Source organism: Panthera leo, chromosome D1 (genome assembly GCF_018350215.1).
Source record: "Panthera leo isolate Ple1 chromosome D1, P.leo_Ple1_pat1.1, whole genome shotgun sequence".
In the NCBI taxonomy this organism is placed as follows: domain Eukaryota; kingdom Metazoa; phylum Chordata; class Mammalia; order Carnivora; family Felidae; genus Panthera; species Panthera leo.
Window position 1 is genome coordinate 88654753 of NC_056688.1, and position 24542 is coordinate 88679294.

Consider the following 24542-nt stretch of genomic DNA (forward strand, 5'->3'; position numbering starts at 1 on the left):
ATTTTATTTTCATTCTAAAATGTCTTTTTTCCATAGTGATTACATTGTTTTTGCTTATTACAAAATCAATATATACTCACTATGGAATATAAAGTCAAGAAAAAAACATAGAAAGGACTCACTCAGAAGCAATCACAAGTAATACTTTCTGGGCCCATTTGTATGAAGATATGTGTGTATAGGAACAAATGTATATATGTTGGGATGAACATAGAGCTTTTATTCATGTATTTTTATTGAAGTATAATTGACATATAGCATTATATTAGTTTCAAGTGGATAACATAAAGAGTAGGTATCTGTATATATTGTAAGTGATCAGCACAATAAATCTAGTTAAAGTAAGAGCTTATTTTTATTAAGTCTAATGATTACTTCTTTAGGAATAAAAAAATATGATGTTTCCCCATTTTTTAAAGTTAAAGTTAATAAAACCCAAAACAATAATGAAAAATGCAATGAATTCCATTTCTGGCAGTATGAAATCTAACTTTTACCTTGAAAACAACTGAAAATGTTGAGTAATTTTTTCTTCCTGAATAAAGTTTAAAACAAAATTTCAAATTAAATTGCTAAGCTAGCAAAAAAGTAAAGAAGGCTTCACAGTGGCCATAAAAGAAACCAGGGTGGAGGCTCCTGGGTGGCTCAGTCAGTTAAGCATCCAACTCTTGATTTCGGCTCAGGTCACGATCTCATGATTCGTGAAATTGAGCCCCACATTGGGCTGTGTACTGACAGCGGGGAGCCTGCCTGGGATTCTCTCTCCCCTCTCTGCCCCTCTCCTGCTTGTGCAAGCTCACTCTCTCTCTCAAAATAAATAAACATCAAAAAAAAAAAAAATAGTTGTTAAAAAAAAAAGAAACCAGAGTGAGTCTACCCCGGAGGGAAGCTCTGAAGCCATTTCCCTGAAGGTATTTGCAGATTTCTGGTGAGCTTGACCTTCAATTTTGATAGCTATGCAAGCTGTCAGAAACACGAAATAAACCCTAGGGTGTGCTCAGAATGGGGTGCCTAATAGAAAATCCCTCCATAGGCTTGAAACCAGATAAGAGGTTATACCCCCCAGGTAAGGGTAAACAAGAAATAGACCCTCTGTGCACAAAAGCACAGCTGGGAAGCTTGCCTGTATAAATCTTGGCACTGGATAAAGGGGAGAAATACCTTTGGGCCCAGAGAGGGCTGACTCTTGAGCACACCAAATTTTTAGCTACTTCACTGGCTTTCTGAAATTATAGTGTTTTCCCCGATTCACTGTTAATATTTTACATACGCTTTGTATTTTATCATAAATAATAGTTTGATGGAGTAGACTTCAAAATGTAAAATTAAGAACATGGGAATGTTAAAATTTTTTAAAGTTCTGACTCAACACAGGCTTAGGAGTTAACGGACATAAAGTCAAACCTTCGTTACACTATTTATTGCTTATATGACTACGGGTTTCGGTTTACTAATCTACAAAATGAGAATATTATGAGGATTAAAAAGAGATACAGTGCTACAGGCTTCCAGGTATGGAGTGAGTAAGTTTTTTTAAAAATGAGAAAAAAATGGAGATAAAGCATCCAGGACAATGTGTGACAATGTTAGTTTCCCTCCCATTTTTTTCGATGTTGTATTAGTTTTTTCAATGTACAATAAACTCTGACAATTTAGGCAATGCTCACCACAGTAAATGCAGTTACCATCTGTCACCATACAGTGTTATTACATTATTGACTATATTCCCTATGCTGTACTTTTCATCCCTATGACTTATTTATTTTATAATTGGAAGTTTTACCTCCCTCCCATTTAAAGTGTTAAAAATTCTGGAATTAAAACTAATAATAAAGCTGTGTTGGTTTTCCTTATATCTGTCCCTACAAAATCTAGCCAGAATTATCCATGCCTTGTATAATTTGCCATTTTCTTTTTTAGTGATACAAATGATATTTTAATTATATATTAAAGAACAGATAAGGAGAAAACTCCTACAGTTTTCCAATCCTTGAAACCATCCATTTGCATAGAAAGTTGCAAACATTACAGAAAATAGTCTGTTATTATGGGTCTCCCCTTTTCCCTTTTGTCTTCCAGTCCTGAGTTATTGTAGCAACTAGCCAGCTTCATACTACAGTGATAACCATGATAAGGCCGTTCCTGTTAATAAAGTTTCATTCATTTGTTCATACCCACAAAATTTCAATTTTAGGAAATTGTAGCAGTGGGAACTAACAGATATATTTGGTAAAAATGCAATCATCTAAATTGTTCAGAATGGTAAGAAAGTAAGTATCAGAATGTATATTTCACTAAGAATTGACAAGAAGCTTAGTTAATATTTACTTCTCCCCTGAATGTCAATAATATTACTTATCTGTTACTATTATGTCTGGGTTTGTAAGAATTTTGAAAGACATAACTGAAGATAGATTGCAATCAACTTCTGACAGTAGAGGTCCTATAGTGTGAGGGAGAAACATTTAACAGTATTTTGTATATAGCAAAAACATTAAAGCCTAAAAAGTTTTTGAAGCAATACTTAATTTTTCTGATTTTTCAGTCCCGTTATTTTATGGAAATCAGTTTCACTGTCACTGAAATACTTGCTCACAGCCAACAAGGATTCTACTCCCCTCCCCCACCTTTTCTTTCAATTGAAGCATAAGAGAGGTACTGCTTGGACAGAGGTTTGCCTGGGGACTCTCAAATATAAAATAAACACATGTCAAATATATTATTTAACCCATCAGCTAGTGAGGGAAGCAGAAACATGATACTGCTGTGTCCAAAGAGAAGGCAAAACATCACCCATATAAGTAATTAGGAATTCTGGATTTATAAATGAGGAAAAACTGGACAATATCCACCAGGCAGCAACCAACTGAATGTCCAGAATGCAGCCTGCATTTCTAGGGTCAGTAATCATCTGCATTACTGTCAGGATTCTACAATTACAGAGTTGCACAATAGCTCAAAGATAGCCCATGACACCTAGTGATCTTTTCTGCTCATTTCAGTCTTTCAAAATTCTTGACACTGGCCCAAGGGAGGGACTGGATTCAGACACGGCCAAGTTGTCGGCATTTTTTCAGTCTCTGGGCTTTGTTTCTCTCTGCACATCTCATTCTCCTCTCCGTGCGTACTGGCTTTCTTTGCAACTTTACCTCCACTGACCCTATTTCTCCCTTCCACTTTCACCACACTTACAAACTCTTTTTCACACCAGTTAGGCACTGACTGGAAGAAATGAGAAGGCGTGGAGGCTTGCTTCAGCTTTGACCCCCAACTAGCTGAATGCCCTAAGGCAAGTCCGTGACCCTTTCTGGGTATCAGTTTCCTTATGCTAATAATCTGGATCAGTGATTTCCAGACTTCTGATTTTTAAAACCAGAGTTCGCAGGGGCGCCTGGGTGGCTCAGTCGGTTGAGAGTCTGACTTTGGCTCCAGTCACGGTCTCACCGTTTGTGGGTTCGAGCCTCACATCAGGCTCTGTGCTGACAGCTCAGAGCCTGGAGCCCGATTTGGATTGTGTCTCCCTTTCTCTCTGTCACTCCCTGACTCACGCCCTGTCTTCCTCTGTCTCTCAAAAATAAATAAACGTTAAAAAAAAATTTTTTTTAAACCAGGGTTTGTTGTTGCTGTTGTAGTTTAAATTTTAGGGACTGACATAAGGTTGCCAAGTTATAACGGTAATTACATTTAACCATCTACTATCACCTTTTTCAAAAAAGAAAGTATATTTTAAAATTTTATTTAATTTTTTTTAAGTTTATTTATTTTGAGAGAGACAGAGAGTGTGAGTGGAGGAGGGGCAGAGAGAGAAAGAGGGAGAGAGAGAATCCCAAGCAGGCTCCGCAATGCCAGCACAGAGCCCGATGCAGTGCTTGAACTCACAAAACCAAGAGATCATAACCTGAGTCGAAACCAAGAGTTGGACACTTAACCAACTGATCCACCCAGGCGACCCCCAAAAAGTACATTTTTAACATAAAGAAAAGAGTAGGAAGGTTCAGCTCAAAATAAAAGGTTGTCCTTTAAACCGAATGTGTTAATTTTGTGAAATTCACTTTTTGATTGTCCTTATTTTCTTATTTTGCAACAGTTGAGTAAAAACTCTTTCAAGGACTCATTTGGGGAGGAATAAGGTTACCTGTCCCTATTTGGTCTCCTTGCCTACAATGTCTCCTTTCTCTCCCTCTTCTCTAGCTTACCCTCCTCTCTCCCATGAGCACTAAAAGAATATACTGCTTTGATCACTGCACCCCATCCCTCCAATCACTTAATGCTCAGGTGCACCTCCTTGGTCTGTTATTTAAGTCCTTCTGCTTTCTTGCCCCAATTTTACTTTTCGCCCATTTTCTTTCAGGCCATTTTGATACAAATCTCTCAGTTCTATTCAACTTAGTTGTAGTCAGCCTCCAGGATGGCTCTTTGTGATCTCTGCCTCCTGGTATTCACACCCCGGCGGTGTAGGCCCTTCTCACATCGTACTAGGGCTGCGTGGCCAACGGACTACAGTAGGACAGGGGAAGTGACAGCGTGTCACTTCTGAGATTAGGATATAAAGACACTATGGCTTCTGTCTTGGTTGCTCTCTGGGGGAGCAAGCCAGCGGCTACATGGAGAGGGTACTCAGCCTACACAGAAGGCCGTGTGGTGAAGAATTGGAGGTGTATGGACAATAATCAGTGAGAAATGGAGGCCCGCCAACGACACTGTGGCATGCCTGCAGCTCCAGCTGCAATCAGGCCTCGAGATGACAGTAGCTCCAGGGGACAGTTTGTCTGCCACCTTAGGAGAGACCCTGAGCCAGAACCTTGAGCCAAACTCCCCTAGACTCCTAATCCTCAAACTCTGCGAGACAGTCAGTGTTTGGGTTTTAAGCCCAAGTTTTGGGGTACTTGCTATGGAGAGCACTAGTTAACTAAGACATATTTTCTTTCTAACCAAGTGCGTCTTTTTTTTTCTTTGCACTGTTATTGCTCGTGGTGGATTTTCAATTATTGCGACTCTAGCTGTCAGGCTCCTGCTTATCAGCGTTAACACCAGGCCCCCTATCGCGCTTCCCCTGTGATTCCTTCTGCCATCATCCCAGCAGGAAGTGATCGCTCCTTCCTCTAATCCCATGTCACAGCATTTGCTCTATGTACCTGTCCTTTCGTTTTTTATTATAGAGTCTTCTCATTCATTCATTTGGCAAACTTCTGCAGGCCCTGAAGAAATGAATAGGAGGAAGCTAAAACCCTTGCCCTCAAGAAGCTTACAATCTAGTATAGAAGTTATGAAAGGACAAAGCAATACATAATACAGGGCAGTCCAAGGAAGCCACTTACCGGTGGGAGGAAGAAGCTAGTGGTGGGAGGGAGCAGGAGTCAGGCAAAGCTTCACAGAGGAGGGAAGGGTGAGTCAAGTCTCAATGAAGGATGGTGGGAGCATGCCAAGCATTTCCTGGCAATTCAGCCACTAACACTTGACAAAGTCCCTGCCCTAAAGAAATTTACATTCTGGGGGTAGTTTTAAAAGAGCAAAGAGAGGAATAAATTATAATAAGTAGGAAGAAGGAGGGGCGCCTGGGTGGCTCAGTCTGTTGAGCGTCCAACTTTGGCTCAGGTCGGGATCTCCACTCTGAGTTCAAGCCCCGCGTCGGGCTCTGTGCTGACAGCTCAGAGTCTGGAGCCTGCTTCAGATTCTAGGTCTCTCTCTCTCTCTGCCCCTCCCCCGCTCATGCTCTCTGTCAAAAATATATAAACATTAAAAAAATATTTTTTTTAAATAAGTAGGAAGAAGGAAACAAGCAACTTAAGAGAAACGTAGCAGAGATTGATTTTGAATAAGGTGGTTAAGGAAAGCCTCTCTGAGCACTTGACAATCTAAAGCCAGAATGTGAAAAACAAACAAACAACCCAGTGTGTAATAAATGAATGTGCTTGCACATACAAGGTTTGTCTGGGGTGCGGCAAGCACTCCAGGCAGAGAAGACAGCAGATGTAAAGGCCCTGGAGTGAGACAGTGCTTAACACATTTGATGGAAAGAAGGCCAGGTGGCCGGAGCAGAGTGCTGACAAGGAAAGTGCTGAGAGAGGCGGATGAACTTGCAGGGGCCAGGTCACGCAGGGCCTTGGAAGCCATGCTGATGAGAACAGTCTGGCCGAGAGGGGGCTGATTCACAGTAAGAGAGACAGGGAGAGGGACAGGAACAACTTCTGAATGTGAGAGGGGAGGCAGATCCTGTGCACAAGAGGAGAGATTGGGCTTCCGCCATCTTGAAAAATGAGAAGATGGGTTCCCGTTTCAGCAGGTCGCTAGGTTTTGTGCTAGGAAGGCAAGTAAGTTCATAGCCGGTGTCTTCTATTTTCTTAAGTATAAACAAAGCCATCAGCTGAGGAACGATGTGGGGGCGGGGTATGAGAGGCTTGAAAAGATAATAAAAGTTATAAACTAGTCCTCTCAGGGACTGGGACAGTAAAATACCGGGGAAACATGGGATGGTTGTTGGGCAGTGTTAAGGGTCAATTTGGGGTTGAAATCTTGAATATGAAGTGAGGCCGCTCAGTGCAGTTATGTAATTTTCTCTAGGAATGCAGCTCGGTGCAATCACAAAAACGATGGGTTCACTTTGGGCTTTTGCTAGGCCAACTATCTTTGTAAATTAGGTCAACCTTAAGTACGAATTGTTTTAATGGGTTGGGTGTGGAAGCCAGATCTTAGTGGGTTAAGAAGTGAATAAAACTTAGAGGCAGAGAATTCTAAAGACTCTTTCAATAGTGTGGCTATGAAGGGCCAGATGGGGAAACCGAAGGGAAAACTGGTTAACAGAGTTTTAGCATGTAAAGGAAACTCGGAAATAACCAGTTTTCCTTTCATGCTAAAAGGTAAAATTAGGGAATGGGGAGAGATTAGCACCACAGGAAAGCAAAAGCCTAATAGGTCAATCTTTGTGGAGACAGAGCAGCTGGAATTAGACCAGGGAAATATTTATCTTAGGAGGAAGAAGAAAAGTAAGGAAGATATGTAATAATACGATTAATAACAAACATAGTTAATATTTATTGAATACTTATTTTATGCCAGGTAGTATTCTAAAAGCTTATATATACAACTTAATCCTTATAATAGCTATATTATGCTAAGAAAGATTGAGGCACTTGGGTGGCTCAGTTGGTTGGAGGTCCAATTCTTGATTTTGACTCAGGTCATGATGCCAGGTTTGTGGGATTCAGTCCCCGTGGAGCCTGCTTCATATTCTGTCTCCCTCTCTCTGTCTGTCCCTCCCCCATTCACTTGCTCTCTCTCTATAAAAAAAAAAATAAAAGAAAGAAAAAAAAAGATTAATGCATCCAAAACTGCCCACGTGGCAACTGGCAGAACCAAGATTTTCGCTGGCAGTCAAATTCTAGATGTCTTGTTCTTAATCTTAACATTATAATGTAGGTGGGAACAGGAAGAAATCGAAGTTAAGATGTTCACAACTAACAGCTTCATTTTCTTTGTGTTTCTGGAGGCGAAGTCACCTTCAAAGCAGGTTTGGGGGAAAGAATGAGAGGAGATGGTGAGGTCTGAGGATAGTCACTTCAGGTAATGTGAAGGGAAGCTCCTGGGGGAGGGGGGGGGGGGCTCCCAGGAGGTGTCCAGGAGCCAGCTGCAGTAGGACACAATAATATTTGTAGAGACACAAATGTGTGTAGTTGAGGGACACTCCCTCAAAGCCCATCCCTTGGGGGTCTGTGTGGGAGGCATTTAAGTAAAGGCAATTATTTGTAATCCAGTATGATAGATCCTATGATGGGGGCTACACAGAGAGAAGTGTCGGAGTAAAAAAAGAAAAGTCCTTCACCCCAAAAAGGTGTGAGGTGAAGGGGCAGTGGTGGAGCAGGGAAGGGTATGGCCATGGGAATGCGTTGCTAGGGTGGAGGGGAGGGGTAAAGATGTACAGAACTGATGAGGTCAAGGGAAGGGTATTGAAAGGCCTTGTGTTATAATAACAGCAAAGAACAAGTATTTATTCAGGGTTGACATATATAGGACACTATGATGTGTAAGGTAAAATTAAAAAATAGAAGTAGTTCTTGGTTTATTTCCCAGCTAAGCTTAGCGCCCTACAAAGTAGGGAACATGCTCTTGATATATACCTACCAGGATAGTGCTTTGCCCAATAAACACTGTGAATTAAGATCACATCTCCTACATTAAGAAAAGTCCTATATCAGAGCTTACGAACTGGTGGCTCACGGACCGAATGAAGCTTACTGGACGTGGTTTATTTAAGTGCATATGCAAATCTGTTGTGGGTAGGGGAGCTCTGTAACCTGGCAAGCACATTTAGGTGGTACTCACTAGTCAGCTCAACCCAGATCCCATGAAGGAATACAAGCTCCATGCCATCAGATGTACCAAAGTTTTAACAGAAGCCTGAAGTGCTCTGCATTTTGAAAGGTTGGCTGATATTTCTTATGAACAATGTGAAGACCACAGCTGTTGGCCCAGCTGTCTGTTGGCCACGTTTGGTTTGAGAGGTCTTGTTTATTCTCAGATCCCTTGAAAAAGGCTCTCTTTGATGCTCCTTTAGATAATATTTCACCAAGATTCACTTACTGGTGGCATGAACATGCTATTGAAACATCTTAGAGATTCTGCCGTTTCCACGCACGCCTGCCTAGCTATCTGACCTGTATCCAACGTCTTCCCCCTTTCTATCCAATTTTTCCTGTCCAGCATTCCATCCTCACAGTTGTCTTTGCTAAGCTGTCTTTGCTTAGCTTTTGCTAAGCTGTGGGAGTATTCCCACAAGATTGACAAGTATTTCGCAATAAGATCTCCCACGTTACGACTTTTTTAACTGGGACCTTCAGTCAGTCCTCAGAAAGAACAGGAGGAATAAGGGGGCTAATTTTAGGGGGCTATCCCTGCCTCTTAAGCAGGGGTTCTCTCATTGTATTGTAATTGTTTACTCCTCTAGTTTTCCTCCAGACCGCAGGCCATTTGTCTTAATCCTCGCTGTATCCCTGGGCACACAGGTATTCCATAAAGCTGTTGGGGTGTATACCCAGTGAATGAAAAGCAGATGCAGCCCGAGGGTGGATTTTCCTTTGACTTCTGCTCAAGGATGATCATCCCATAATCACTCTAAACTGAGGCAGGCCGAGAGGGAAAGTGGGGGCTACTGAAGCACAGCCTCGGTTTGGCCACCGTCTCCCGAGCGCCTACTGCCTGCCAAACGTCGGGCTGATTGCCAGGGCGCAGAAAATAAGCTCGAGGGCAGTCTTAGCTCCATTTCCACTCCAGTGCCTCCTGTTGCCTCGTTTGCCCTGTATTCCCGGTAAGTTGTTTCAAAACACACTCAAGATGCGCAGCGCTCTCCTCCGTTATTTTCCCTTTTTCAGCGTTTGGCGCCCAGCGCCCGTCATCGGGAGCCCAGCCTCGGGAACGGCGACTGCCGTGGCCTCGAATCGGCCTGCGGAGCCAGGGCGGCGGGTAGCGGGGGTGGCGTCCACACCGGTACCAGGCCCCCCAGGTCGGCGCCCCGCTCCCGCCGCCGCACGCCACCTGTGCCTCAAGTCCGGGCAAACAGGGCACCCGCGGCCCCGCCCCTACCTTAGCGCCGCAGCGCTGCGAGCAGCAGTCTCCCTCCGGAGCGTGACAGCCCGACATGGCCCTGATGAGGGGAACCCACGGCCTCCTATCTTTGAGCGGCTTCGGGACCGAGGTTGGTCTGGGCTAAGAGCAGCCTGTGGCGTGACCACCGCTGCAATCGGGCGGCGCTGAGGGCAGCTCGGGGGCGGGTCCAAAAGGCGGAAGGCGGGTCTTGGAGGGCCTCGCGGACAGGAGATCCAGAGGGGCGGCCTCCGGGCTGAGGGGCGGGGCCAACGAGGTTGGAGGCGGGACTAGGAGAACCTCTTGATTCCGAGACTCACGCGCACCACTGGAGCCAGGGGGTGTGGCCAACGTGACAAGAGGCGGGGCCTGGGAGGGTCTTGATGACTGGGCGATCAGGCGGTGCTGCGGGCAGCCCGCGACAAGGCCGGGAAGATGGCGGCCTCCTGGAGGCTGGGCTGTGACCCTCGGGTGCTACGCTACCTCTTGGGCTCCGGCGGCTGCCGAAGACTGGGGCTGGTGAGGGGCGCTTCCGGATGGTCTTTCGGTCGCGGAGCTAGTTGGAGATGGCTTCACAGCACGCAGTGGCTGCGGGGTGAGTGGTCGGGGCTCGCTCGGCTTCTCCGTGTAGCTGAGTAATGGGCCTGGGTCAGGGGCTTTTGGATTCAAGGCCCATCTGGGTGTGGAAGTGCCCGCGGCTCCCGGTTCCTAAGGCCTTTTCTCGGGGAGAGGTCCGCTGACTTGGCCTAGTGCATGCATGCCGCGAAGGGTTTTTCTTGGGAGTTGGGAGAACTTGACTCCATTCCTGGGCCCCTGGTTAGTGTGGCTTCTCTGTGACCTTGCCTTGGAATTTGGGTTATTTGTGACGCGCGGAGAGAGGTCCTAAACGCCTTTCTTTCAAGCCACTTCCCAGTCTCAGGTTCCCCTAAAGCTGTCAGGGTGTCGAAGCTTGCTGAGATTCAAAAGCCACTGGTAGCCATTCTTATTCATTCTCTTGGCCCCTCTTTATTGGGAGATCTTTTCTTCCAGGCCTCTCGGGTTGCCCCGCGCGACGACAAGCAAGAGACTTAATTTGTAAATACCTATGACATCACAGACATAGGTCGAGAAGAATGTTTTAAGCAAAACATGCGCTTGAAAGAGTGGAATATTAGGAGGGGAATCATACCAAGAAGTTATTACAGAAAGTAGGCATTAAGTAATGACATTAACAGAATTAACATAATTCTTTTAGTATTTAACAGGACGTAATATAGTATGCTGGGTATTATTTTTCTTTACATGAGGGTGGGGGGATATGGCTAACATTTTTTGAGTGTGATGTATTACCTGCCAATCATCTGGCACTTCACACTATGAATTTTGATATAAAAAATTAGGGGTAGTAGGCAATGCTTACATATTCTGAGCTACCTGAGACTCAGAAAAAAAAAAAAGTTACAGAGTCACACGGTAAAGATGAGTACACTGAGATTTTAAGCTTTGGTAATGGGAACAATTTATTTCAGTTTCTTCAGTTGAATATTTCATAAAATACCTCTTGGTGTAGTGGTTTTTTTTAACTGTGTATAGAATTCCCTGTTTTCCCTTTCTCCATTTTGTGAAATATTGAACTTTCCTGTAGCTCCCAGATATTCTGTCTGGGATGGAGCTCAAGTTTTGATATTTTATGGTGGTGTTTGCTGGGCTACACTTTAAGACTCACTACCTTAGAAAATCATGACATAGTAAAATCTCAGTGTTGCAAATAATTTAGGAAGGTATCCTTTTGTTTTCTTTCAAATTTTTATTTAAATTCTAGTTAGTTAATATAAAGTGTAATCCTGGTTTCAGGCATAGAATTTCATGATTTATCACTTATATTTAGTACCCAGTGCTCCTCATAACAAGCGCCCTCCTTGATGCCCGTCACCCGTTTTGCTCATCCCCCACCCTCCTCCCTCCATCAACCCTCAGTTTGTTCTGTATAGTTAAGAGTCTTTTATGATATGCTTCCCTCTCTCCCTTTTTTTTCTTCCCATGTGTTCATCTGTTTTGATTCTTAAATTCCACATGAATGAAATCTTACGGTATTTGTCTTTCTCTGACTTATTTCGCTTAACATAATACTCTCTCGCTCTATCCATGTTGTTGCAAATGGCAAGATTTCATTCTTTTTGAGGGCCGAGTAATATTCCAGTGTGTGTGTGTGTGTGTGTGTGTGTGTGTGTGTGTGCGCGCGCGTGCGCGTGTGTGTGCGCACACACACACACTTTATCCATTCATCAGTTGATGGACATTTGGGCTCTTTCCATAATTTGGCTATTGCTGATAATGCTGTGATAAACATAAGGGTGCATATGCCCCTCCAGATCTGTATTTTTGTATCCTTTCGGTAAATACTTAGTAGTGCAGTTGCTGGATTGTGGGGTAGTTCTATTTTTAACTTTTTGAGGAAACTCCATACTGTTTCTTAACCTTGTTTGCAAAACATTCTTTTTTTTTGTTTTTTTAATGTTTGTTTATTTATTTTTGAGAGAGAGAGAGATAAAGAGCAAGGTCAGGTCAAGAGAGAGGGAGACAGAATCCCAAGCAGGCTGTGTGCTGTCAGCACAGAGGCTGATGCGGGGCTTGAACTCACAAACTGTGAGATCATGACTTGAGCCAAAACCAAGAATTGGACGTTTAACCGACTGAGCCAACCAAGTGCCCCGGAAAACAGATTCTTTAGAGAATCTTTGAATGCTTTAGACTCTCTCTACAGAAAAAGGAACATAGGTGGTTACAGACAGAAAGGTGCATGCAGTTTCAGGGGTTTTCTTTAGAACCAGTTTAAGGACTTCTGCCTCTGGAAACTCACTTAGGCAGTCCTTATCTGATGCATCATGACTTTTTTTTTTAAATTTTTTTAACATTTATTTATTTTTGAGACAGAGGGAGAAGAGAGCATGAACAGGGGAGGGTCAGAGAAAGAGGGAGACACAGAATCTGAAACAGGCTCCAGGCTCTGAGCTGTCAGCACAGAGCCCGACGCAGGGCTCGAACCCACGGACCGCGAGATCATGCATGACCTGAGCCGAAGTCGGACGCTTGACCGACTGAGCCACCCAGGCGCCCCAGATGCATCATGACATTTTACCTACTCCCCTGCACACCATGAACAACTTGGCTCACTCGGCCTGAACATCATCTGTAAGAGGGAGATCGCTATATCTCATGAAAGCTAAGTTTCCCAGCTCCTCCTTCCTTCATGTATAAGGACTCTGGTGATTATATTGGGCCACCAGGATTCTTTCCCCATCTCAACATGAGCTGTTTAACAACCTTAATTCCTTCTTCAAGCTTAATGCTCCCTTGCCATGTAACATAATGTATTTGCAGGTTCTGGATGTTAGGATGTGAGACATCTTGGAGGAGTGGGGGGTGGGAGGCAGGGTTGTTATTCTGCCTACCTCAGTAGCTGACAGTGTTGTTGGGTAGCTTTAAGTTATTTGGAAATCTTGGGTTTTTTTATTTTCTAATATACAGAGCTAAAATTTGTCTCGTAACTTTCCACATACAGGTTTTTGTTTGTCGTGGTAAATACAGGTGGTGGTCCTTGAACTATTTATTTTACAAAGCATGAATTACATGGTGTTGGCTTGTTTTTCTCTGAGCTTGTTAGAAATTGTAATTTCATAAAACTAAACAACTATTTGGTAACCTATAGACTATAGGAATTAAGTACACTTACTGAATAATTTCTCTTTTCATACATCTAATCCAGGATCTTAAACTCTGTCCATGGGAGTCATACTTGGAGTATTGGTTTCCTTAAATGGTGTTTGTTGGCAACGTTTTTATGAGCAATGACATGTGTCCCATGCTTAGTGCCATCTATGAATTAGGAAGTGGACCCTCATCAGCCACCATATCACATCTGCCAGCATCATGATCTTGCACTTCCAGCCTCCAGAACTGTGAGAAATAAATGTTGTTTATAAGCCATCTGCCTCAAGTATTTTATGACAGCTGTCCAAATGGACTAACACACTGGGCAATGAGGTCACTAACTCGGAGCACGTGTTCACAAGAAGGTACACGATTGAACAAAATTGGGTCTCTTCCAGCAAGAAAGGAGTCGGGGAAGTGGGTTTGAGAAGAACAAGTAGCACTGAGAGCTTACTATGTACCATGCACCCTTGTCAGCACTTTACATGACTTAAGTCACTTAATACTCTCAGTGGCTCATGCTGTGCTCTGGTGATAGAACTCCAATTTCAACCCGGCTCTGCTTCTGACACCAGAACCTTTTTCCTTAACCACAGTCTACCTCAGTGTCAGGTGGTGGCCTGGCCGTAGCCATCAACAGAACGTGTCAGCATGCTGAAGCTGTGTTCACCATGTGAACACCTGCACTTTTTTTTTTTTTTAAGTGAAGTGAGACCTATTTTAGTAATATCTACATTGCGAAATAGTATTTCAGTGACAGTCGTGATATCATTTTTTTAGAACAGTTTAACAGTTACAATTCTAGACTGACTGTATAAAGGGTGGCAGAACCCTTTAAGAGTTAGAGTATATGTTAATGTCTTCCTATCTGCAAGTTTCTAATTGATACACAGTTGCCCCTCGAACAACATGGAGGTTAGAAGCATTGACCCCTCCCACCAACGCAGTGGACAATCCATGTATAATTTTGATTGCCCCAAAACTTAAGTACTAATAGCCTGCTGTTGACCAGAAGCCTTACCAATAACATAAATAGTCAATGAACACATATTTTGTGTGTTATACGTATCATCAACTGTATTCTTATATACATAACTTTTTCTTAAATGTTTTGGTACTTCTAGGCTATGTGGTTTGTGAGTTCTTTCAAATTGTTGCAGATCTCCAAAAATTTTCCCAATATATTTATTTTTAAAAAATCTGCATGTAAGTGGACCTGTAAATTTCAAACTCATGTTGTTCAAGGATCAACTGTCCTCGAGTGTGCCTAATTGTTAATGTCTTGACCTTCATTTGCCTTTTACAGCCAATGTGTAAATCCCCAAACTTTTGCATGTGTCCATTTTTTTGCTAGACTCTTAAGTAATGATTTCTTTTTGTCCTGTTCCAAGATTGCAAAATAAATGGATTTAGGTAGAATTTTAATTTTATAATTTAATAGCAAGAAGACCAGTATTGCAAGCTGAAACCTCTTCTGTCGTGTTCAGTTTCTCCCACTCAGGAAGTATTTCCATAGCCATGGAGTACCTACAATTCTGGCCAGCTTCCTTACAGATGCACCATTGGATACTAAGTGTATGAAAGAATTAGCAGATTCTGTAAACAAAATGGAGGGAATGGTGATTTTATTTTATTTTATTTTATTTTATTTCATTTTATTTTATTTTATTTTATTTTATTTTATTTTATTTTATTTTATTTTATTTTATTTTATTTTATTTTATTTATTTTTGTACTTGGTAAGCAGTACATTTACTATAGCTAGTGACCTGCTCAATACTTTGCTGCAATCAAGGGCTTTCTTGTATTACATGAAAAATTTTAGGGAAGAATTAAGGTTGGCACATTTCAGGAGAACTTCCTTGGGATTGTACTAGTGCTAGGTTTTAGGGGAGACACAAGTCTGTTTGAAAACTGATAAAAGTTATACCACTTCTTCAGAAAAATGTGTACGTGCAAAATTTTCTATGTAGTTTCAGGAAACTTGTGGATCTCCCTGTAATTTATCTATAAACACCAGTTAGTCTCCAGCCTATTTCCATAAACATGTCTGTCATTTCCTACAGAAAATAATGCTATTTTGCAAGGATATTTACCATATCTGAGAACAAGAAGTGAATGTTTTTGTATAGGGGTTCCCATTATAAATAAATGGCTAGCGAATACATTTATATAAAGCCAGTTATTTGGAAATCTTGGTTTGAACTATTTCTTCAAATAGAGTGACCTCTTCTGCGGGTTGAAATTTTTCTAATTACTTAAATGCTATTCTCCTAAATCTTCTGTAGGGTCCTGCAGGGAATAGATGGCACCGTAAAAATGGGTAATTTGAGGAGAGTTTACTAGGTGACTACTTTTTGTGAATTCCGGGTGTAGAGGTGGTGCTGTGCTGCGGGGCTATTTAGAGCAAGGTTCTGAGTGGCATCGTGAAGAGGCATGGGAAGGGAGCAGTTGCTAGAGCTGGAAAGGAGGGAGCCTGTGGGGAGGATCCTGTGATGGAGGTGTGTCCTTCAGTTGAAGGATCTAACCAGCCCAGGTGGCTACACGGGGAGGGAGCTGGGGAAGTAAATACCTTGACCACCCCCCTCTCCACTACTCTCCCTTCATCTCCTGCTTCTACTGCCCTGTGGCTGAACCCCGGTGGGTTCAAGGCACAAGGAAGCGTGTTGTTGAGGCACGCACAGTGGTCTGGGGAAAGTCGAGGGGTAGATTCAGAAGGGCAGATGGGAGATCTCTCCCATCCCCTCCTGCCTCACACCCTTCAGTCATCTCACTTTGTACTTTAGGTGAGCACTGAAATACCAAGTACTGTATTGTTTATAAATATGGTGGCTCTCATGCTAAGAGAGGGGAAAAGAGCAAGTATAAGTTCTCTGGGTTGTGTCCTGAGGCCAGTGCCTTGCACAAGAGTAAGCACAGGGTCTGTGTAACTGACCTGATGTTTAGTGGGATTTTTCTGTATACGTTTGAACAACTGGATAGGAATAGAGTCTATATAGTTTATGAGGCTGTTTGGGCACTTTATACAGGTAGAAAGATTTTGTTTTTGGAGTTGTGGCATCTAATTTTGATTTTTGTTATTTCACTTGTATCACAATTAGAGTCATCCCTGACTCCTTTCGTATGGCACATCTAGTCTATCAGAAATTCCTGTTGGCTCTACCTTTGAGATGTAATCTGACCACTCCTCACCAACTAGCATGGTCTAAGCTACCATGATCTCTGCTCTAGATTATTGCGAGTGTCCCAGTAGGTATCCCTACCATTACCCTTGGCCCAGTACAGACTGTTCTCCATGCAGCTTTCACAGTGCTTTTAAATTATAAATTAGATCATGCCAGTTCTCTGCTGCAAACCCTCCAAGGCTTCTTATTAAACTCAGTCTGAGATCTGAAGTTCTGACTGTGGTTTACAAGGCCCCCTATGGTAGGAACCCTCCGTTCCCTGACTTCAGCGGACCGCGTACCTCCTCACTTTCTCACTCCACTCCCGTGCGCCGGCTTTCTCTGTGTGTTTGGAACATAGCAACAAGCATACTCTCTGCTCATTCTTTGTGCTTGCTGTTTCCTCTGTTTAGAAGGCTCTTCCATCAGATACTTGCATGGCTTCCATTCAGCTCTGCTCATTTTATCAAAGGAGGCCTCTGATCAACTGATAAAATAGTTCTTCCACTGTCACTGTATTCCCTTACCTGCCTTTCTTTTCTTATTTCTTATCACCACCAGACACGTCATGTTTATTTTCTGTCTCCCCTCTTTAGAATGAAAACTCCATGAAAGCAGGAATTTTTGTCCGTTTTCACTTTTGATATCTCCAGCCCCTAGAAGAACACCTAATACTTGGTAGGCTCTGAATAAATATTTGTTGAATAAACAAGTGAATGAACAAACAGGTGTCCTTGTCTTTCTCCTTTCTTCACTCCACTCCTCTGCCATGAAATGATCTTCCAGAAATGCCTCCCGTTTCTCTCTACCACTTTTAGAATGGAGGCCAGACATTTGAAGATCTAATGGAAGGTCCTAGGTGCCTTTTCAGTCTCTCAGGCCAAGCGGTCTCAGTGAGTAAAGGAGAACAGGTAACACATTCATGGGTAGCTTTTTTGGTACTTGAAGCCCCTCTATTTTAATTTTTCTGCGAGATTTATAGTTGCGACCCTGTCAAAGCAACTGTGCAGTGTTATTTTTTTCTGTAAATTGCAGATTTGTGAAGGTCAGCTGTTTATGTGGAACTGCAAACAAGTTCAGTTTTTAGTTGTGGTATTTCTCTTGCTCAAAAATTCTTTCATAGTTTTCCATTGCAGTTTAAATAACGTCAACCCCATTAACGAGGTATTCAAGTTAAGCTATAATAGTGCTGTAACGTACGTTTTTAACTTACATGCCCACTTTTTATGTTCATTCTGTTCCACTCTCCAGGCACTCTGAACTGTAATTCCCGCCTCCTTCTATGGATGTGATGCTCTCCTCACCTGGAATGTCTGCTCATTTTCTCACTTTGTTTTTTTTACCTAGCACAAAGTTTTTAAATTAAAAAAATATATATATTGTAGTAAAATATACATAAAATTCACCATTTTAATTATTTTTATGTGTTCAGTTCCATGGCATTAAATACGTCCACATTGTTGTGCAACCATCGCCATGGTCTTTATCTCTAGAACTTTTTTCATCTTCCCAAACTGAAACCCTGTGTCCCCTAAACAAAATCTCCCCTTTCCTTTCTCTCCCCAGGCCCAGGTGACCACCTTCTTTCTATCACTATGAATGTGCCTGTTCAGAGTATCTCATGCAACTGGAATCCTACATCGTTTGTCTTTTTGTATTTAGCTAATAGCATAGTGGCTTCAGGTTTCATCTGTCCTGTTGCCTGTATTCCAATTTCATTCTTTTTTTAAGGTTGAATCATATTTCATTGTAGTTCTATAGCACATTTTGTTTATCCAGTCATCTGTCGATGTACATTTGGGTTGTTTTCACCTTTTGGCTGCTGTGAATATTGCTCCTGTGAATATGGGTGTACAGTATCTGTTCCAGCCCCTGCTCTCAGTTCTTTTGGGTGTATACCCAAACATAGGAGGCCTGGAGAAAATGGTAATACTTCTGTTTAATTTTTTGAGGAATCCTATGGGTTTCCATAACAGCTGCACTATTTTACTTTCTCCCCAACAGTGCACAAGGATTCTAATTTCTCCACATCTTGCTGACACTTGTTTTCTGGGGGTTTTATTTGTTAGGATGGGGTTTTTGTTTGGTTGGTTGGTTTTTTTTTTTGTTTTTTGTTTTTTTTTGGTTTTGTTTTTGATTTTTTTGATAATAGCCATAGCAGATTTTTTTTTTTCCTTTCTTGATCAGCCCAAGTCTCAGCTTTCATTGCTCTTTAGTACTCTTAGAGCATTTTTATCTACTACCCTCTAGTACTTGTGTATATATCTTGACTTCCCATTTAAACTGTAATCCTTTGGAGGTCAAGATTCTGGTCTTATATTGGTCTAGGACTAGGATAATGGGAGCTCAGGAGGCATTTACTGAGAGCCTGATTTGCTCCTTAGCTTTGGTAGTGAATGTTATGACAGCACCACTGAAGATCAAACATTTGCTGATGATTTTTTAAAAATGGTCATTTATTTATTTTGAGAGAGAGAGAGAGCACAAGCCGGGGAGAGGGGCAGAGAAAAGGAGAGAGACAATCCCAAGCAAGCTCTGCACTGTCAGCACAGAGCTGGACACGGGGGTCAAACCCACAAACCATGAGATCATGACCTGAGCAGAGATCAAGAGCTTAACCGACTGAGCCACCCAGGTGCCCCCACATTTACTATTGATTTTAATGAGAATTTGGTTTCCAAACGTACACTACAGTTAAAATAGAGATCAAGAGCTAGTGTATTGTAGCTGTGAGAATGAGGCCAGGTTAGGTGAAGGAAAGAGTAGAAAGGAAACCTTCGTGTTTAGGGTTGAGATGTGAGAGGAACAGTGAATCTATTTTTCATTACTTGAGGAAGGAATTGTAATGCACGATATGGTAACACATATAGCCAACTCCGGATGTGTGCGAGTTCACCCTCTTAACCGTTTCTGTGCTACCTGTCAGTAATAATTGGCTAACGTTTTTGAGACTGACTGGCTGTTTGCCAGCCCCACCCCCACCCATGAAGACTTTGCACGTGTTAACCTTATTTAGTCCTTACGAACTGTTCTACAGAAGAGGCAACTGAGGCACAGAAGGAGTAGGTGACTTGTAAGTGGTGGATCTATACTAAACCTGGGCGGTTTGGTTCCAGCGCCTGTGCTCTAAATCACTATGGTATGCTGCTGCCGCTTGTTAGGATTTTTATAAAATTAACTAAACATGTTTATTAAATAATAAAATATTTACTTTAACACAGTAATACATGCATATAGTTTAAACAGATAGTACTGAAAGGTTATAACAATGCAGCAGATCTCCCCATCTCTCCCTGCTTTCCCAGTCTTCTTTCTTATAAGCAACAGGTTTTGTCTCTTTGTTCCAGCGTTTGTTTGTCTTCCTATTTCTGTTTTACATATTACCTGTGGGTGAGTGCTGGTCAGTGCCATCCCCTAGGTTTTCCCTCTCTTGTTCCTCCAGTGTAGTTACTTTGCAATTCTTGGTTAAATCCGCATTCAGTGTTTACACTGAATACATCTTGAGATTGTCCTATATTGTCCCAAATTATCATTGTTACCTTTCTTACTGTTGGCTTTTCCTGTATTGTTGCCTTAAAATTTTTTCTTTAGTTTTCTCTGATAACTATTGCTGATTCATCCCGCAGTATCTAATAGCTTCTCAGCACAGCTTGCCGTATTGTCAGTCACATCAGATAATCTGCTAATTTCTTTATACCCTTCCTGTATACCCCCACATGTGTAAGTTGATCCTTCATTCTAAAGGTCTTCTCTTTTGCCTTCTCCAGAGAAACAGTCTCCAGTGTCCCAGTCTTCTGTTGAATGAGGAAGGGTTGTTACCCAGCACTGGACTGCAGGAGGGGATCCAGTTAGCATTCAGATAGCATTCCCCAGTTCCTCGTACAGCTGGTTCCTGGGCGTTTGGGCAATTCTGTTGCATGAACGGGTGATTATCTCAGCTTTCCCCACTGCTGGCTTAGGATTCAGCTTACTGGAATCTCTTTGGACAACAATTACTCATCTCTTTACTTTTCTGCCTCCAAATTTGTGTGCTGTTACTCCTCCTTTTTGCCCTGTCCTTGTGGGGTTTATCTAAAAATAACCAAACAAAAGTACTTTTTTGTTTGTTTGTTTTGTTTTCTCAGTGTTAGATAAGTTTTGGGCACAGAGTGAAATTGGATAAACTTACCAGAGAAAACTAGTAAAATGTAGATTATAAGAAACAAAAGAAATAAAAAGCACGTATATACCATCACCAGCCAGAGAACCACTGGTGCCATTTTGGAGCACATCCTTCAGTCCGTGTGTGTACAAGCGAAGCAGGTGGGAAATGGATGATGCCGCATATACTGTTTGTGGGCCATCTTTTACCACAGCAGGACCTGTAAATGCCATTTTCACAAACTATTACGCATACATTTTCTGTTGTCCATTGACATTTTCAATTTATTCTTACACTGGTACTACACCTAAATCACTGTTTGAATAAAGAAGACTTCTACGACAAGTACTCATTTTTAAGAAAATTTGCTTTAGTTACTTCATTCTGTGTTATCTCATGCAGCCTGCAGGTGGCACAATTGTTTTATTTTTAACAGAAATTCTAAAGGTTAATTATATGTAGTGAGCTCTTGCATTGGAAAGAGAGGCGCTTAAATGAGCAACATCTCTTCCTATTAGAGAAGAAGCAAATTAGTGTTAAGAACAGGGAGGCGCACTAAGAAAGTATTGAATTATTTATTTCTTCATTTGGTCTATCTTCACGATTTTTTGTGTATTTGCATAATAGTCCCTTAAATGGACCAGAGCCTGATGCTCAAGCAATATTCATATGTAAACTGCTGAATTTCCTTAATTTCCTTCGTCAGAGTGATAGGGCTTAGATCTGCTTCATATTAACCACAAAGCAATCTGTTCTTTTATATTTTAAGAGTTTGCATATATTATTATTATTTTTTTAATCTGGAGATCTTTTGGAGTTGATGTATATATCATCAATTTAAAGCTTTGATATAATTACTGAAGTATGAATGTTTTGTTCTTAGGATAAAAGAAGTTCTTTAGGGAACCAGAAGTAGATTAGTGTACCTTATTTGAAGTTGAAGACAATTATTCTGCAGAAAGATTGAAAGACCAGATTTGAAGAAATATAGGAATTACTTAGAGAAACTGCTGTAAAATTCAGTGATTGATAGATTGCTGTGTGCCTGATAACGACATGGAAGGCAGCAATATACTAAACAAAAAAGGTTGATTGTGTCATTCTATTAAAGAAAACAAAAGATTAGAATAGTTCTAGTGAGGGGCGCCTGGGTGGCTCAGTCGGTTAAGCATCTGACTTCAGCTCAGGTCATGATCTCGTGGTTCGTGGGTTCGAGCCCCGCGTCGGGCTCTGTGCTGACAGCTCAGAGCCTGGAGCCTGCTTTAGATTCTGTCTCCCTGTCTCTCGGCCCCTCCCATGCTCACTCTCTGTCTCTCAATAATAAATAAACATTAAAACAAAATAGTTCTAGTGATTTTTGAGGTTCCACTTTTTAAAATCATTATGTTTTAAATATAAACTGGAAATGTACATTGCCACAGTCCTCTTTTTTTAATTACAGAAGGACTTCACAAGCTATTAGCTATAATTTGTTAGTTTGATACAAAGGAATAAAATGCTAACACTAAAATGACTACCAGAGAGTTAAACTCTAACTAAAATTTGTGTGTATTTTTGAGTATTAATTGAAATAACTGGTAGGACCAGTGGAGAATAAAACACATTTCCTTTATTCTTATTCATAGTTGTGCCCAGTTATTAGGAAATGTAATCTCATTTCGAGGCCTCCTCAGTTCGACAGGAAAAAGGTAGAACAGACTGCTTACTGGAATGGAAAGAGAAACTATATTTAATTTCTAATGAAAGTAAAAATATTAGGTATAGGCCAAAATTCCAAGAAGTCTAGAAAAGCCCATACTATCTGAATAGAATTGATGACAGCCATAAAGGGCAGGTATTAATTATGTGCAGCCTGTCATTCAAAGATGATATGATTGCATACTTGCTTCATCACTGGAAAAAATACATATGGAAAAGGTATGTATAATGTTCCAGTCGAAAGAGGATACACTAGAATGAAATACGTACCATTATTAGTAAATTAATGTTTATGTTTTGACGTAATTTTCTGGCATGAGAATCTGAGGGTAGATTGGCTAGATTAATCAGAAAATACATTGCACATTTTATTTTCTTTAGTAAGCTGGTGTAATCAATCAAGAGATAGTACCAAATATGAGACATGTCCAAAATGTCTTTCTTTGTCTTTTATCACCTTCACTTCAGAGCAAAGGTAGTGATCTATTATAGAATTGTTATATTTTATTGTCATTATTCAGAGAAGCAATTTCAATTCATCCTTGAAGGGTGGCTGTGTGAGGAATGATTATGTTCTTTTTATTTTTAAAATATGAAAATTTTCAGTTCTTGATGTGGTAATTTGGAAAATAATACTTAATAAATACAAAAGTTTCGTAATATAGTCCTTAACGTCAGGAATAATGGAAATGTGAAGGTCTCGTAGGTGTGAGATTATGATAGGAGTTAGAATCATAAAATAAATATGAATTGTAACATGGTAACTAGAACGAAGGTATAAAAATATTGAAGTGAGATTTTGTTTTGGAAGACTTGATTTAGGGTTTGTCATAAATTAGAATCTGGACGTAGAATCACTGAAGTCCATTTATATTGCTGCTCTGAAGTGGAATCTATTTGCTATAAATTTAATATATATGTGATTATGAATAATTCTGTCTCATAACACCAGCCTTCTTCTTGATGGAAGCAATGTATTAGGACTTTTTTTAAAGCTGTGTTTTTCAAGAAGAGGCTGACCTCTTATCGTCATGCTATTAGAAGGTAATTTTTTTTTTTTCAAACCCCCTTTGTCACTATGAACTTAAAAAAATTAAATGCTGAGGCTTGGACTTGCTTAACTTTGTGAAGACAAATGTTTTTGTTTTCTAAATCAAGCCATGAAAAATATGCAAAAGGCATACACAACATAATGTAGGGAATTAGAAAGCTCATTTTATTGTTTCCAAATGTGGTTAGTTTGTCAAGCGTTGAGCACTTTTTAAGAATTCTTCCAATTAAGCATAGGCTTGTTAAGGGTTCGGGTGTGGAGGTGCATCACTAATGTTAAGTTTGCCTGTGTGTGTTGTGCTTTCTCTAAATGCACTTCCCCGAATTCTAATTTACTTCAGAATTTAGTACTCTGGTGTTTATAGACAACAGTGCACTGGGGTTGTACATAGTAGTTTGCGTTCTTTTCTACCCATTCAGTATCTTAATGTGCCTTTTTTAGTCCATGAGGACTTATTTCACTACAGAAAAAATGCAAAGATTTTTGTAAGCTGTGTTACATTCATGGTTTGCATTTCAACTAAACCTAGCTTGGAAGTTAAATGAAACCGTTTTTCAGTGAAAGTTCTCGAAAGACATAATGCACAGGAATTGATGGCTTGTGTTCGTTCGCCAGTCTCTTCTGAGATAACTGTGTTTTAACAATAAATCGGGTGTTAATAAGAAATAAGTGACTTAATAATAAGTCAATTATTAATAAATAATAAATGAGGATTTATCAGGAGTTAGGAAAGTCATTGTGGCTATTTTTACTCCGTTATTTTCAAGGTACAATGCACTTAATGATTACTTGTTTTCTGCTACATTCAGAATATTCATTGTCGGTACGAAAAGTGGTTTCTCAATGCCTGAATTCTTTAAGCCTAAGGTAGGGAAAGGGCTTATTGGGATATTTGACTGAAGATATGAAAAATGTTCACATGGACTTGCAGTGTCTGATTTGCTGTGTTTGAATTTCTGGGTGAAGAGACAGTGATTAATTAATGATCTATATTTGTGAGGATCATCAATTAATGATGAGAGGTAGTACCATGTAGTAGAGGATAGCCTTGAGGTTTAGGCAGGAAGAATTCGAATCCCTTAATCAATGGCTTGTAGTTTTCTCATTGATGAAATGGGCATATTGACTTAGAGTTTGGTTTGGACTCCACCATTGTTGGGGTATAAGGAGTGATAATTCTACTTTTCTGTCCTTAGAGTTTGGTGCCCATTGAGAGAGAGGC

General features: G+C 41.0%; 2 protein-coding genes across 6 annotated transcripts in view; one reads left to right on the plus strand and one right to left on the minus strand.

Annotated features, from left to right (window-relative positions):
• LOC122199556 (APAF1 interacting protein) overlaps nucleotides 1-10093 on the minus strand; it is a 24153-nt gene extending 14060 nt beyond the window's left edge. Inside the window, exon 1 of the mRNA XM_042904705.1 lies at nucleotides 9577-10093. Coding sequence (XP_042760639.1) covers nucleotides 9577-9633 — 57 coding nt within the window. The 5' untranslated portion in view covers nucleotides 9634-10093. The remainder of the gene's footprint in view (nucleotides 1-9576) is intronic.
• The window catches only part of PDHX (pyruvate dehydrogenase complex component X), a 71058-nt gene continuing 56467 nt past the window's right edge, over nucleotides 9952-24542 (plus strand). For 2 of the 5 annotated variants that reach the window (XM_042904700.1, XM_042904702.1), the window contains exon 1: nucleotides 9952-10171. In XM_042904700.1, the coding sequence (XP_042760634.1) occupies nucleotides 10012-10171 (160 nt within the window). In that variant the 5' untranslated portion in view covers nucleotides 9952-10011. Of the gene's footprint in view, nucleotides 10172-10516; nucleotides 10764-13321; nucleotides 13632-24542 lie in introns of those variants that run through there. The other 3 variants (XM_042904701.1, XM_042904703.1, XM_042904704.1) reach the window with 3 other exon arrangements.